Source organism: Schistosoma haematobium, chromosome 1 (genome assembly GCF_000699445.3).
Source record: "Schistosoma haematobium chromosome 1, whole genome shotgun sequence".
NCBI classification, from domain to species: domain Eukaryota; kingdom Metazoa; phylum Platyhelminthes; class Trematoda; order Strigeidida; family Schistosomatidae; genus Schistosoma; species Schistosoma haematobium.
Window position 1 is genome coordinate 50,443,041 of NC_067196.1, and position 17,288 is coordinate 50,460,328.

A 17,288-nucleotide genomic window follows, 5' to 3' on the forward strand; every position below is an offset into this window, starting at 1 on the left:
AATATATAAAAGATTGTGTAAAAGGATATAGTACAGGAAGAAACAATTAGTCCGTAGAAAGAAAGATATGAAGCGATTTTAATCTCAAAGTATAAGGGAAGACAGAGAGTGTATACACCGACGCCATTGTGATCGATTCCGAGCCATGTCACCAAGAGTCTCCAACCATTGGTTACGATAGTCACGCGGACCACAACCAAGTAGTTTGCATCTCTCAACATGGCTCAGACTAGAGGTTAGTGACTTCAAGCACTGATGCCACATTTTGGTTTGACCGCTCCTAACTTTCTTCCAACCATCCCCAACACCGGTTAGCATTGTACGTTGTGGTAATCGGTGTTCGGGCATACGTAACACGTGACCCAACCATCTCAGTCGATGAAGATTCACAACCTCATCCACTGGTTTACCATCATTCTCGAATACCCTGCGTCTAACCTCACTATTACTTACTTGGTGATGCGAGAAGATGCGAACAATATTTTTAGGGCATCTGTGGTCAAATACTAGTAGCTTACGAGTACGTTCTACTCTTCATGATCACATTTCGCAGCCAGAACGTAACGAACTGCTGCGCAGTACACCCGTCCATTTATTGACAGACCGATATCTTGCCTTCGCCATAGGTGATGTAAGTTGGCGAAAGCCAAACGAGCTTTTCGAATCCGTGCAGAGATTTCGTCAGACACCAACCCATTAGGGCTGATCAGACTTCCGAGATAAGTGAATTTGTCAACGCGTTCGACCGCTTCACTCCTTAATTCAGGTGTTGACACACGCCAGGCATTTAGAGGGGTGAAGCGCATCCCTAACATTCTGGCGTTGCTGCTCAGTGCTATCAAGACTCTGCATTTTATCTGCGTCTTCACCAAACAGGACTATATCATCTGCATATTCTAAGTCGATAAGTGGACCTCCTGGTAGTAGATCAATGCCTGAAAATTCAGTCTATCAGAGCGTTATTTCCATCAGTAGGTCTATGATGAAGTTAAACAAAAATGGAGAAAGTGAACAGCCTTGACGGACACCACTTGGGGTTGCGAAATCAGATGACAGTTCGCCATGAACTCTAGCTCGATTAATAGTGTTCGAGTAAAGAACCTTCACAAGGTTTATGTACTTCTGAGGTACGCCTCTCAATGACAGACATTGCCACAGACCCACTCGGTCTACAGAATCAAATGCTGCTTTTAAGTCAAGAAAGACCAACATTGTCGGACGCCGATAAAAATTCTTATCTAGGCATAATCGGTTGTCCCCACCTGTTTTCTTGTTTATTCAACTTCTATAGCTGCCTAGTGTTTTTTACTTTTGTTTAAGTAAATTCCTCCTGAAAACCACATTTTAACTAGTTTCTGTCTCATTTATTTTATTATTGCAGTTATTTTGCCATTCACACGCATTTAAAAACATTATTCGTCGTATGTATATATCTACTGGACTTTTTTCACGTCTTAGTTTCCCTGTTTTTTTTTTAAATCTCTTTTTCCTTCATTTTCAGTGTTTATTTTGTGGTTTTCATAATAGTCTGGCGCGTTCAGCAATGATGCATTTAAGTTGTGAAGAAACATTGAAATCATGTCATGGTTCAATTGTTGAAATGTTAAATAGAAATATTACAGCACTTGATTTACGACAAGATAAAGCATGCTTTTTCAAACGTAACGAACAAGTGTATACACGTCCGGGTTATTTTAAATTTATGCCATCCAAAGAAGATATAGTAAGTGTATATGTTATCTATATTGTTGTGTTTCGATTAACTTTGCGTGTAATTGATTTTGACAATTATCACTGCTAACTATGACGACAATGTTGTTATTGTTTAAACAAAAAGCTCTCATTAAATTCTATTCGATTAATCTACATAAGTATTGTATTTTGATTAGTTAGTTAATAACATGAATGAATATCTGATTGATGAATAATTTTCACATTAAATTTTTTTATGGTATTAAACTTGGATATTGTTTTACATTTAGTTTCAAAATATATGTTTCTCTCTATACATTCGATTCGTCAGTTGTATTTATTAGTATCCCGTTAAGTAACAATGTTCATTCCACAATGATGATTCCAAGTTTATCTTTAATATTCTAGCTATCAGACCCTTATTTCATGGGATGCCGAATTAAAATAACCATATATGTTTTCTGATTTTAATTTTTTTCATGAGATTTTATTGTGTTGTAAATTTCAATATTTGTAATAATGACCACACTCTCCTAGATGCTTTCGTTTGTCAATTAATAGTAATACATAATGGTACCATTTGTATTGGTGGTTGTAATTATAGTTGTATTTTCTTTCACCGTTGTTGTTACCTTGACGTGGTGGTCCGGCTTGCCTATCGTGATGAAACACCTGAGCTATACTGGCTGGAATAACCGTTCGCCATGGTCCTACCATGTCAGACAGGTTGGTTGAAGAGCGGTAAGACTAAAAGCAACAAACCCAAGGTCCGAAGGCGAAGTCGTACTGCTGACTGTACAGAGGTGTGACAACAGTAAGGTGTTTTCTTCAGACAACCAGCATGGCAGCGATGCTGCCTTCCCACAAGGAGGAGTGGGGTTAGAAAAGGTCGACCCTAAAAATGCACACCTCACCTTATCCCACGGATATCCGTCTCCGGCGGTAAGGTCCCAAAAAGTACGGAGCTAACACAAAAATTGCCCATAAAAAGGTCGTGTGTGACCGACCTCAAGCAGTTGTCCCTTGGGGATTGCGGTCACGCTCTCAGGTCCCTAAGACCACCTCTAATCCAATTTCCTTTTCAGGTACCTCCAAAAGAACCCTTCCACGGTGTGGGCAACTGGGAAGTGATAACCGCCCTCATACCTCTAACAGCACTCAAGACCACTGTATTCATAATCAACCTCCCTCTTCAATTCCTATTATTCCTTCTACATCGACTTTCAACTCTAAACTTCCTCTTTCGGCTTCCCCCTCAAGTTTCACTATAGCCAACGATTCTAGTGTGCAAAACACTGTCTCAAGTCTACTGAAACCTCGCTCCAAACTACACATTGGAGCCTTCAACGTACTCACTCTATATCAAATTGGCCATCAGGTCTCCTTGGCTAAAACCCTAGAATCTCGTACCATTGATGTATGCTGTGTCTCCGAAACACACATACAGGATCCTAGTATGGTCATTCACTTGACCTCACCTCGCCGAAACGGAGAGCCGACGAGATACAGCCTCTGTGTATCTGGCCACCTGATGGCTAGTTTTTGTGAACTGGCAGATGTGTGCATAGCACTACGTACGAGGGTAGAACAAGCACTATTAGAGTGGATCCCCGTTAACAGTGGTCTATGTGCTGTTCGGCTAAACGGCTCCGTAAGAACTTGGAAGGATAGGGACACACATCGTTGCCTTTTCGTCGTTTCTGCTTATGCTCGCACTGACTGCAGTCTGGATGAAGTGAAAGATGGATTTTACAGAAAGCTGAACGTTCAGACATAGTACACGTAGAAGAAGATAGAAGATTGTCGCTCATTCTAGAGTACCTGCTTAGACTCCGACCACGCCCTAATACGGGCACGCATCTGCTTGCGCCTCACTGGACGCAAAAAAGCCACACTTAAAAGAGCCATTAGAACTGAATTGAGTAGCGAGAAAACCAAGAGTAGGTTCCAGGAACAACTGAGGTCACACTTGGGTAGTTCTGAAAACGTGGTTGATCCAGGTGTTGCTTGGAAAGCTATAATAGCAGCTGTGGAAACAGCAGTGACATCTGTTAGGAATTTAAATCAAAGGGTTACAAAGAACCAATGGATTTCCTCAAGGTCTATTACACTGATGAATTCTCGTAAACTCATCCCCTCAGGCTCTGAAGAGCGACAACAGATCAGATCTAGGTTAAACAAAAGTCTAAGAAACGACAGTGAGCAATGGTGGGCAACGTAAGCAAAAGAGATGGAAAAGGCGGCGGCTATAGGGAACACAATACAGCTCTACAGACTAATAAAAGAAACTGGAATTAATAAGTCAAGTTTAAGTGAGACTATTTCGGAAAGAGACGACACCCTCATCTGCTCTCAGTCCAGACGTTTAGAACGATGGGCGGAACATTTCAGAGAACAGTTCAGCTGGCCTTCAGCTACTCTACAACTACCCTCCATTTCCAGACAGTGTGAATGGAACATTGAAGTAGGTCCCCGAACTCTAGCAGAAGTTAAACTGGTTATAGTTAATCTGAAACGAGGAAGGGCAGCTGGTCCAGATGGATTGGCTCCAGAGGTGTTTAAGGATGGTGGTCTAATTTTAGCGATTAGGTTGACTAATATTTTAGCTAAGATCTGGGAGTTAGACATTATTCCATCTGACTGGTCACAATCACTTATCGTCCCAATATATAAGAAAGGGTCAAAATCATCCTGTGACAACCATAGGAGGATTAGTTTAACTAATATAATATCTAAAATACTAGCTTCGATAATTATCAGACGCCTAACTAAGACTCGTGAACTGCAAACACGAGAGAATCAACCTGGCTTCAGACCTGGTCGTGGCTGCATCGACCACTCTGTCTTTCCTTATACTTTGAGATTAAAATCGCTTCATATCTTTCTTTCTACGGACTAATTGTTTCTTCCTGTACTATATCCTTTTACACAATCTTTTATATATTTCTACCATTGAACTAGCTACTTATATGGATTCGGTGTTCATCTTGTTGTGCTAATGAGGTATAGGGACTTGGATTGATGCAAATATGTGCCTGGTCCTACGTTGTAGCTGACTGACTGACTGACTTTCATTTTAACCATTTCCCATCTTTACTGAAATATTTTTTATGAGTGTAGTAGTTTCAGTCATGCAATTTATTTGGTTTGTGTTTTTGACCTTTTGAAATTTTTTAACGGTGTTTTTAGGTGAATATTTTCTCTACATATTAGTATAAGGTGTAGTACTTAAGTGATGCACTCATGATTCTCTTTCTTCTTAATTTTTTAACGGAAAATCACAGTGCAAACTAATAAATATATTTTTTATTACTTTTCAACTTATATGTATTTATATATTATAAATATGTACTGGATCTTAAATAATAGGAAACTGCTTTTAATATTGATATCTTGAATCATTAAATAAATCAGTGTGTTATGTATTTACGCTTATCTGGTTGTGTTTGTATATAATTAAATTTTTCGAAGTGCTTTTTGGTATTTATTCAATTATCAGCATTTTTCCGTATTATTTGTCTTTCGTAATTTGCCGATCGTGCTAAATTCGGTAAAAAAGTTTTCCATAGTCTGTAGATTCGCAAAAAGTAATTTGGAAGAATTTATTATTATTATTAACTCACTAACAAATGTTGATCCATGTACTTATGGCCTTCAGTCACACTTAATTTGCGAGATCTGTTGAATACTACCCAGTTACCCGAACCGTAGTAGGTGAAGTTGAAAGCCGTTCCACTCAGACAGAAATGAAAGGAAAGTTGATGGCTTAGTTATTAACGCACTCATTTTTCTACCTGTAGGTTATAATTTCGAATCACTCACTCACCTATTGTAGTTAAAACAAGTAGATAGTATCTCTAGCAAATTATTGATATAGTATGGCTTAAATTTTGTGTGCATAAAAGTTGTACTTATTAAACTAGCTAAACAATTTTCATCTGATTATTATTTATCATTCATGTAGACTGATTAAACTATGTTATACGGTAGTTTGTTGCTGTTATATATTTTTTCTTCTGAGACAATAACGTATTAGAGGAATTGTAATTGTAAGTGTATTGTTTTCAATTTATTACTACTTTTGTTATTTAGGATAGTTGATAAGATAACTTGACGTCGAACTACTGGTCATTATAAATATTGTGTTATTGTACTCTCAATAATGTTTATTTATATGTGCGTTTAGTTTAGCGATGAGTGTAAAACAATATGAGTAAATATTTTTACATATTATTTTTTATATATTCTTGTATAACTGGATTTACTATTTACTTGAAATAAAGTCAGTTTTTAGGTTCGCTTAATGATGAGTACATTTTGTATTTATATAAACTATATTTTCATAGGAAGATCATATTCGTCCAGATGGTCCATTGTATGATGAACTTCAAACAACAGCTAGTCAACTTACGGCTAGTATCGAAGCACTCCGTGTATCGACAGATGAAACTTGGAAGACACTAGAAGAGGTGATTTTTTTATTTTGTTTTTATGTATATGTTTCGATTAAATTAGATTGCTGTGTTAATTCGTACATTTCTTCACATTTTTCAGTTGATCTGATCAATCGGATTTTATCTTTTCAGCGATACGAACTAAATAATACCATTGTTAGTAGTTTGTAGGTACTTAGTTTTTTTAATACTTTTTACAACCAATCAAAAAATTATGAACCGACATCAAAATATACCCTAGTGTTTTGAATGGAATTTTCCTCAATAGGTTGTCATCAGCTAGAGAGTTATTGAGAACTTAAGGGATATTAGTTAATTGTTTTTTGTGGATTTTATTTGCGATCACTTAGTAATAAACACCTGTCTATCAGGATTCAACCGGCTTGAGCAGTATAACGTGTTTTTTAAATGATAAATTTGCAACACAATAGTTTACATTTCTAACTTCAATCAATTTATTATGCAATAAAACCCTCATCCCACGTCATTGGTAATTTATTATTTCACAACATAGGTGAACGAGATAAAAAAAGGCTTTGAGAAATTTCTCTCGCAGTATGTCGAATGTAACTTTACAATAACCTTTTATCTTATGAGCTCAAGGATCAGGTTTGTTGATATGTGCACCAAAAATATCAACGTAACCCGTGTGGTAAATCTGTTAAAATATAATGGATAAATTTATTTTTATTATTTACTTAAACACAAACATTGGTACAATGAAGCACCAAATAGATATGCGCCACACAAATCATTCCCAGACTGAAGCAGGTGATTTTCTTAAGGGACCACGCCCGGCGCATTCGGCTTAATGGTCTGATCAACAAGGCGATCGAGCAATGTAAGGAGATACAGTCCCATGGTAGCTGGTGACCAACAATAGGTTCATACGTCATTTGTTCCTTCAGGATCCTGGATCCAGTGTGCACTATTGGTTCAGAGTCAAGGTTTTCCAACTCCCCTAGGCGGATCCTTCGTATCCACCGTCCCGGTTAAAGCGCCGGACATTCGCTTTTCACCCTATCCGTTTCGTAAACAACAGTAATGCCACGAGAAGGCAGTGAGTAAGGCTTCCCTGGGAGTAGTCGTATGCTCTTGGATAATTTTGTGGGATTTATTTCTATTTGGATTCAGATTTCAACCCAATAGTCTAAATGTATCATACTGGTCATGATATCCGAATGTGTATGGATACACATTTTTCAAATGAGCTCCAAATTAAATTAAAATAAATGTCCATTACTCACTGATATTCATTGATTTCTTATCTTTCTTATTCCTGTCTTTAGTGAAAATCATCTAGCAATTAACAAGCCACTAAAATTCACCTTTCTAGCTAATCATTAGGTCTTGCTTAAATCTGTTTGCTTGTATGTATGTATTGGATCTGTAAGATGGGATATTTTATCGATCGAAATCTTCCGTTAGACAGGGTTATTACCAAGTCTATTATTGTCAATTTCAATGTTATAATTTATAATCAGTCAGGCAGATGCCACTAGACTATGAATAAACCTATACAAATTATTAACGATATTTTCATTCATTTTTTTCTATGTTGAAGTTGTTTGTTGTCAGAGCCTTTTTTAATGGATAAATTATTGAACCAGTGCGTATTTATTAGATAGCAAAAATAATTAACTATAAATTTCGTAGGAATATTGTTTTCGCTGTTGTTTTTTTCTTTTAAACTGCACTTATTGTGTTATCTACACTAAGTTGTGCTGTTTCAAAATTATTTTTATGATTCTTATCTCAGTGAATGCACTCACTTAGATATTCCATTATAATTGTACCATAACGTTGAGTTTAGCTTTTTCTTTCTTTATTGCACGTTATAGTTAGAACCCTTATTTGTTTGTCCACATACCTATTGAGAGTGGAATATATAATATGGGATCAGTTTCGTTTTATTGTTTATCTGACTGTCATACGGGGAAAATATAAAGCTTTTGAACAACGCTTCACCATCTAAGATGACGATAAGATAATGTGCTTCTGTTAGTCTGATGGAGTTTTTATTAAGGATGTTCGGAATATCGCCAAACTTTTTTGACCCGTTTTTTTCAAAGATGAGTTTAAAAATCCGTTTTGTTTAATAATTAGAAGGCGGTCATGATGTTAAGTAAGGCAGTGATTGTTTGTTTGAAAACCGTGTGACTGAGATTCTGTCTTGGGGCAGGGAGTAAATCCTTTATCGATACAATCATGAAACCCGATGTTTATATAGAATGGATGGGATTTATCTAGCAGTAGAATCCATGGCGCAGGTTTCGTCCGGTTTCGGACTCGTCAGCTGATTGTACCTCCATCAAAAATTTGACGTTCACCTTTTACTTCAGGGGTCACCGGGTTATCCACTTAGCTACCAACTCCACATAACCACTCATTTTTACAACGAGTGTGAATGTTAGTTTAATTTGTAATTGTTCAGATTATCCGATTGTTAGTATTTTAATTGAAACTTGATCGGTATTAGCATACTTGCATTATGTGAATGTAGTCTGCTTGAACGTTTCGTAATGGACATATCAAAGCAATCCACAAAGAATCCAAATGTACCAACCAAGACTGATCAGTTTTCAGTCAAAATATAAATAACCGGATAATCCAAATAATTAGAAATTTAGTTGGAAATCATTCGGTTTCCACTATCTATTGTATGACAGCGACCAATATTCTAGATATAAATAGTAGGATAATTATACTTGAATGTTTATCACATGCATTATATGGGTTTTTGAAGGTGTTATTATAGATTTCTAAGCGTTGATCGTGTATTGTAGAACTAGCAGATGTGTAGTACTGAAATCAGGGTTAAGATAAAAGATAAAGATAGCAAATTGTGTGATACGATCGCGAATCTTCGTGATTCTATATATGTTATTTCAATCTGCGACTTAACTAAATTTAAGTTTGCATATGAGGCTTTAGGTTGGGCACAGGATAAATGTTAGAGATTATAACCAAGATCTTAAACCGAATTACATAGAGGGATCTCAAACTCGCCATTTTAAAATTTAAGTTGACTACTTAAACTTGTGAATTCTAATTCTAATTTTTCTCAAGAATATTTACTGTCTTATTACTAAATTTTATTACTACATGTTTTTACCTAATGGACAATCGCAGCTGAAATACATGATTTTGAGTAACGATCTTTATAAACTGGCAACTAACATCATTTTTGTTATTACCGTCTAACTACTTCTGTTTGACTTTCATTAAATTTTTATTTCAAACTAGTCTAAATTAATTAATTTCTATAACTTACAATTTTTCACATATGATTAGCTATACTTTCTCTATATTATTCAGGTACGATACTCATTATTGATTTTATGCTGATAGTTTTGCATCTCATTAATTGGAACCGCATTTTTTAAATCTTGTTATTTCTAGGTTGAAAAGAAGTTATTAGAATTAATTAATCAGAAAGACTATGATGTCTCACGGTTATTTTGCATTGAAAAGCCTCGTTCAAGACGTTCACTTGTTGGTGTTGGTGCTTCGGCTGGTGTGTCGAATAACTTAACAACTTCTAACCCTTTAGGAAGTAGTATGGGTAGTATTGGAACTGGTTCTATTACTTCATCTTCGTCTTCTTCTCCTGGTACAATCTGTGCTGCAAATGTACATTCTAATCAACAGATATTATCTACAAGTGGCCGGAGTACAAGCCCTGGTTTATTGCCTAGTTCAACAGCTATCGTGAATCAAGACAGTAGTTTACAGGATACTTCTAATTTATCAACTGTTTCACAGACTAATCATTCAGGTTCAACTACATTTGGTGGGAACGAACCAACTCAAGCTGGTTTATATCTTCGTCTCAGGTCATTGTTTCGTGATTCTAGAATTGAACAAGAGAAGTTTTATTTAGATGTAAGTAGAATTGGACAGTTTAATTGATTTTTTAATTTGGGTTTTATCTCAGAATGATTTCATATTGCAAATCGTGAAAAGCCTCGAATCATTAGCATCGGGGGCGCGTTGTGTTAAAGATATGCCTCTGAATTCCTTACGATTTTTTTTCTCGTTTCACTAATTTGTATTTTGTCGAGTCGTATCTTCAATGCCTAATATTTTCTATTAGCACTGGTACTGTTACTATCTCTTTCACTTTGGGACTTAGCTTAAGGATTTTAACTCCGTGTCAGTGATATATTATGGCATCTTCAATAGATGTACATATGTCCTAGGTTTTACGTTGCGACTGACTGATTGACGTTAAACGCCTCCATTCGTGTATACGATATATAGTTCCTTCAATATGGAGTAAGTCACTTATGTGTACTATCTCTAGTTTTATTAGTGTTTCAGAAACTGCCATTTTCACTAAATGACTAATTAGATCAAGAATTTCCACTTCATCTGTAAATTGGCCTAACTATTCAACCTTCATAAGTATCACAAGTTGTCTATGGTTATTGTTGTAGGAATACTCACCTTTCTAATCATTTTGAAATAACCTAGCACTTGCTATTGAAGTTTGTATATTTAAGGCTTTTTTCTGATAAATAATGTTGTATATCATAGATTTTGCATCACAGCAATGAGTCATTTTTGTTTATCTCTATTTGTTTATAATTTGTTGTGACTACAACAGCCTTAGTTATAAACATGACTTGTCACCTCTTTTTAATACTTGTTCAATACGAATAAAGGTTGGATAATCTATTAATTTTCACTATTTTGAATAGAAAAAGTAGGTATGTACTGTTTATGAGGGTGGCCATGACTATTATTGTTATTACTATGACTGGTCTTCTGTACCACTCCATTTGTCACTTGTTATGTGTATGTGGTTAATTTTGAGGTCATTTTATGGTATGTTAGTTAGATTCATGACTCATCTATAGTGTCGCTTTAAGACCCTGGGTTTTGATAAGAGGTCTGGAGATAGGCATAGCTGTCTATCTATCTTTGTCTCCCCTAACTGTTTAAGAAGTTCTGTGATTAGGACATTTCTTGCATATTTGAAGTAAATGCTTAGTTGGACGATATTGCTGATGCCATTAGATAGCATTAAGATAAGCATGTTCCACTTTAAATTTATCCTACCTTTCAATATATATAACTAGTTCCAAGCCTCTCATGTCAATCACTAGTTTGAGTTTTTTTAGATCTTTGGATAATCTAAACACAAATTAACCATTGGGAAACATTGACTCGTTGTAGGAAATCTGTAATGTAAACATTGAGCTTTTATTGATTAGTCTGAAAGGTGACCTTTTTGAAATTTCATGACTGACTACATTTCATCCATTCAAATAATACATCTTTTTGAATATCGTGTTTTAGTTTATCAGCGATGTCCCATGCATCGCACTCTACTTATATTTAGTCAGAGGTGGGGGAGGGATTTGATTGTGAATAAAGTGGTCTCGGGTGCTTTAGAGGTATGAAGGTGGTTTTCACTTCCTGGTTGCACACACTGTGGACGGATATTTCTTCTTAAGGGACCTGAAGAGGAAACTGGATTAATAGTGATTTTAACGACTTGGGAGCGTAACTGTAGAGCTCGAAGAAAACTGCTTAGGGCTGGTCGCGCATGAATTTTTTGTGGAACTTCTTTGGTTTGTTATCTCTGCGCTTCAGGCGGCCTTACCACCACTTGGGTTTGCTGCTTTTAGTGTTAAAGTTCTTCAACAGACCTCCCTTGCATAGTAGGACTTTAAGAATCCTGCATTCCGTCCAATAGAGTTCGGTCGAGTCATCCAGATAGGCGAACCCGACCACCACGTCAAAGTAGCAGCCATAGTATCTATTTACATTCTTTATGACCTGGTGTCATTTCTATTAACTGAAAAGTTAACATGAAGCATCTAGTTAATGATATAACAACAGATCTTAAACTGAAATGGGTTTCTCCACTTGACTTTTTTAGTCTTCGTAAATACTGATTTGCTGATCATTTCGTAAAAGCACTGGTTATACTACACGACTACAATATAACTATCTAAGTAGTTGTAATATTTCATGTTGAAATTTCGACCTTATTCTATTTAAATATCATACAAAACAAAATTATTGTTAGTATTTTGTTGGATAACATTGCTATCATAAATTTAATTGTGTTATACTGTGTTGATTTTCAATGATATTTCAACTTGAATCAGTCTGCGATAAATGCAACCTATTTATTAGTGGAATGTTTAATTAAGCCTATCTATACGGCTGTATATAATGTTAAACCATATTTTTAAATATGAAATTCAATAATTACAATGTCATTCGATTATTCTAATTGTGGTAGGGGCGTAGAAAAGGTTTTATATTAATAACCTATCAATTTGAAAGTTAAATGTCTGAATTATTCAGTGTCTATGCCAAGCACATTTACTTCTCAGTTTAACAAATGTGTATACATTGATGTACTTCTTATAAATAATTAAGCAAGATCTTTTCATAGCAGCATTTATCTATTTATTATATTTAAATAATTCTATTTTCATTATGTGTACAGAATATATATTAATAACTGTCTATTAATATTGATTTGATAATCGGTCTCAAAATTGAGATAAATTAAATTGTCTAATCGTTTCTAGCCAGAAACTTGTAAATTTTCAATAGTCCAAATATTTAAAATTACACATTTTGTCTAAAAATTTATGCGGTATATTCTACTTATGCTGACAGATATAAGTAGTATGTAGCCGCCTATCGGATGTAAAATGCCTGTCAGCAGATTGAATTGGAGAGAACAGGAATGTAAACAGAGAACATTTGTAATAACAGCAGAATTAAAAGAATCATGAAGCACTTAAATGACAAGTGTTGGGAGATGTGCAAATTATGTATTTAATGTATGATTTTCATATTTTAGTGTAACCACGCTGTAATTTTGCATTAAACAATAATTTGGTTATATCCACCTGAGTTCGCGTTCATTACAATTACAGTTAATCTAATACTGATTTATTTGGTGAAAATAAGATTTTCAGTGTTCTTTGTGTATATCTACTCTAGAATTTCTCCCAGTGATTTTTTGTTTACTAAATGAAATTAACAAAGAAAATGAGGGAGACTAAGCATTTTATTTTTCTTCCTATTTTGTTGTGATCTCCAAGAGCTATGTTTTTTTATTTCATAGTTATGTGAAGTTCATTTTTTATTGTAGTAATTTGTGAACTTCACTTTTAGAGTCTTTGAAAATCAGTGTTATTATTGAAAGCGTACATGTTTATGTCATTTCATATCAGTTTTATGTTTACTATTAATTATTGTGTTGTAATCGACTATATGGTATTTATGCGATTTCTATTAATGTTTGTCAAGTTGTTTTTATTATATATTTCTCCTGAAACCACAATGTTGTTTTTCGTTACTTTTTTGTCAGAGATTTGCACACTATACCCAAGAAATGCATATTTGTCAATTAATGCAAGTGAAACTTGCACAAATTCAAAATGCACTAGCTTCTTCACAACCAAACTCACATGAATCAATACCTCAAACATCGCCATCTTCTCAAAACCTGAAATCTATGCTTCGACATGGTATACCTGTTTTACCAAAACTACCTGGATATAATAAAGACTTTACAAAAAATCTCAAATCTCCAACTTCACCAACTTCTAGTCATTCGAAAATCGATAGTGGTTTCTCATCATCACCACCTCCACCTCCACCACCTGCTCCTAATTTTACTTCACAAAGTTTTCATCAAGATTCTTTTAATTCACCTATTCTTGCATCATCATCTCATTGTGATGTAACATCAACACCTGTATCAAGTCCTTCATTTTCCAGCCATTCTGGAAGTCAATCTACTCTAGTCAGTAAGCATCAAGCCCGTCGTGTCCTTCGTGTACCGAATGTTGGCAAACCTAAACTGTTTGGTGGTACCATAGATGAATATGTAGAAGCTACTAAGCAACCGATCCCTCGTATTGTATTATCTTGCATTCGTGTTATTAATGAATATGGTGAGTTTTAAAAGTAAAAATCTTTGTACGCTGTTAGGTGCGGTTGGGACATGTGTTAGGTATGTCCAACGACCTCCTACCTCGACAGGCAGTGTTTTCTGGCATAGAGGTAGGCTATGATGAATCCAGGGGTAGCCAAACCAGAACAGGACATCACCCTATGAAGTCACTAACAATTGGACTAAGCCATGTTACTAGGTGCAGTTTATCTGGTTGGAGTTCGGGTGATCATCGTAACCAATAGTTAGATATATTGAATGACATGGTTCAAAATTGTTTGCAATAGTGTAGGTGCATCTCAAATCCTGAGATTCTAAATTCCTGATAACTGTTTTTGTTTTATTTCACTAAATTATATTTTCTTTGCGTGTTATCTCTTTTATGCCTAATTTTTGCTATTACCACTGATACTTTTATTTCCGCTGTTATTCATAGATTTTTCCTGACATTTTCATCTTGGTGTGCTAATGAGGTACGGCAACTTGAACCGATGTATATACGTACCAGGTTCTACGTTGTAACTGATTGACTCTGTTAGGTTGAATAACATTTTTCTTTTCTCCTTAACACTTTTCATTAAAATAGTTTGATCAATTTTGGTTTATTACAAAAAGTATCTGTAAAATTAAACAAATGTTCGTAAACCACCCAATTAAACAGAAATGATATTATATTGGATACATCATTCTTTCTGTGTTTATCATTTATTCATAACTGGAGGGAGCGAGAGAGAGAAAAAGAGATATGATCCATTAATCTCATTTTATTATTAACTTTCTTTTCTAAATGCTAATTAACTAGTTGAGATGGTATCAATTAAACAATCCAACTGAATATATCAAGCAAACTTTCATTATCTGTTTTAGATTATCAGTGTGTATCTGTTCGTTTTCCGTCTACTATTTATTAAAGATTATTATTATTATTATTATTATTATTATTATTATTATTATTATTATTATTATTGAATTTTTGATATTTTCTTTCCCTTTTGAAAATAGTATTCTAATTTTTCTTGTTATTTAGTATCGTTAATTTTTCGTCGACTTGCATAAATAACCTCTTTCCACTTGATCTCTTAAGTAGAGAGATCTGAGAGGATATTTAATTGTTATTTTAAAAATAAATTTGTGTTCATTATTATTATTATTATTATTATTATTATTATTATTATTATAATAAAATTCAATTTTTATTCAATCCGTAGGTAAATTTCTTTTGTTCGTTTATCAATCTTCTTTTGTCTTAAATTAGTTGATATAAACAACAATTTTATCTACCTGTGTGTATGTGTATGCGTGCTCACGTCTGTCATCATTAAGTCCTAAAAAGAAAGAAAATTTTCTTCATGCGAAGAATAATTCTTTGTTTATTTTTTCAAAAAATAGATGTGTCATTATGATATGACCAAAAAGTGAGTGTTTGTGTTTGTATTTCTTTAAGAAAATTGTTGGAATATTAACCATCAGTAGTCAATTCACCATGTGTATTATATTTTAAAAGTTTGAAATGTCAGGATGTTGTAGTCGGTGAAGTACATTATTTTACTTGTAAATGTCTGTGTTCAACTAGATGTCTTCTCTACACTGTTTACAATTTGAAGCTTCATTCAAAGTGTTTTTTTATTGAATTGATTTAATACTGTAATACATTTTCTCCTTGGTTTGTTACTGCTGATTATACTACTATCTTTTTAGGGATGCTTGACATTTTTTTCAGTTATTATTGTTTGTATTGTATGTGTGCAATTATTTAGTCATCGTTGACTAGATTTGAGATGAATAACTTAGTAGACAGATAGTAGATTGAAATGCAGAAACATGTGTAGATTTCAATCTAAAAATTAAAGTGGAAATTTTTCAGTCGAGGTTATCTTTCTTTTTACTATCACTTATACTTCTACCTATTTAATATTCACTACATCACATTATATCAGCATAATGAAATGAATTTCATCGCTTTTGTCCTGATGTAATGTGACAAATTTTACCATTTCATATGTATCTTTGGGTTCTGTGTTACTTTGGACTAACTTCTGACATAAAACACTTACAATGCAAATCCAGTCAACTGTAGTCATATTTTTTAATTTTGATTTTTATCAGAGTTCAGTCATACTCTATTCTATAAGAGATACCCTAATTCAAATGATCACTGTATTGACTAATTATCGACAGTAATAATTCATGTCACCATGGTTACATTTTAATGGATTCTTTACCATAGTATTTCTTTTATATTCCCTAGTTTATGTACTTGTCAAGTTTGTTTTTGTCTGACTTACTTTTCAACAAAAAAACTATCTACTTATTTATAATCAATAAGAATATTGCTGAATATCAACACATTAATATGTAACCCTTAAACAGTATAATTCTCTAAAAGTTTCCTTCATTCTCAATCATGGGTTTCTTGTTCTTATCCAGAATTATCTTTTGAGTCTTAATTCTAACATAAAACGTTTGTTTTTGGTATGTATGTTGTACTAAACTTTTGACATGGGAATAAAGCCAGGATTATTAAACTTCATACTTACGAGGTGAAAGTAATGCCACCACATAAAATCTATGTACGTAATTCCCATCCTGATATCGTTTAGAAAATAAACAATATAATCTTGGTTATAAAGTCCCAACCATCTCAATAAGTTAATTCAGAGTATTCTTACGATTGATTTTAACGAATTAAAGTCAAAGCAATCTGCACTATTATATTGAATTACTTAGTCCTGTAAATACATCCCTTATGCAGTAAAATTCTATCTACACTGTGAAGTAGAACTGTCATTAGTTATTACTCAGTGTAAACATCATGACCCAAACAAATTAATGTTCGCCTATAATGTAGACGTTATTTGACGTGAGATTGATATTGATTAATGAGAGCTCTCGCATATTCTACGCCAATAGTTTTCTTACTGATTACCTTCAACCACCTAATATTATTAAATATTTGGTACAGTGTGGTAGTTTTTATGTGATCGATTAATTGCTTCAAAGTTTGCCTTAAATAGTTCAGTTGAATTGGATGGTGTATATCTAGTTCTCGTTAACAGGTTTAGTCGGAATCCTATTGCACAATTCTTTAATTTAAATTCTGTATTAACTGCCAAATATTTACGCAATAAAATGTTGGTAATTATTGTGGATCGTCTTTACCAAGTTTAATGTCAAATTTTCGACAAAATACCAATAACTAACTACATGTA

General features: G+C 34.2%; 1 protein-coding gene across 1 annotated transcript in view; it reads left to right on the forward strand.

The window, feature by feature from the left end:
* The window catches only part of SRGAP1_1 (SLIT-ROBO Rho GTPase-activating protein 1), a 67,213-nt gene that overhangs the window by 28,145 nt on the left and 21,780 nt on the right, over positions 1-17,288 (forward strand). Inside the window, exons 7-10 of the mRNA XM_051208989.1 lie at positions 1,502-1,723; positions 6,039-6,161; positions 9,549-10,031; positions 13,492-14,080. Coding sequence (XP_051074405.1) covers positions 1,502-1,723; positions 6,039-6,161; positions 9,549-10,031; positions 13,492-14,080 — 1,417 coding nt within the window. The remainder of the gene's footprint in view (positions 1-1,501; positions 1,724-6,038; positions 6,162-9,548; positions 10,032-13,491; positions 14,081-17,288) is intronic.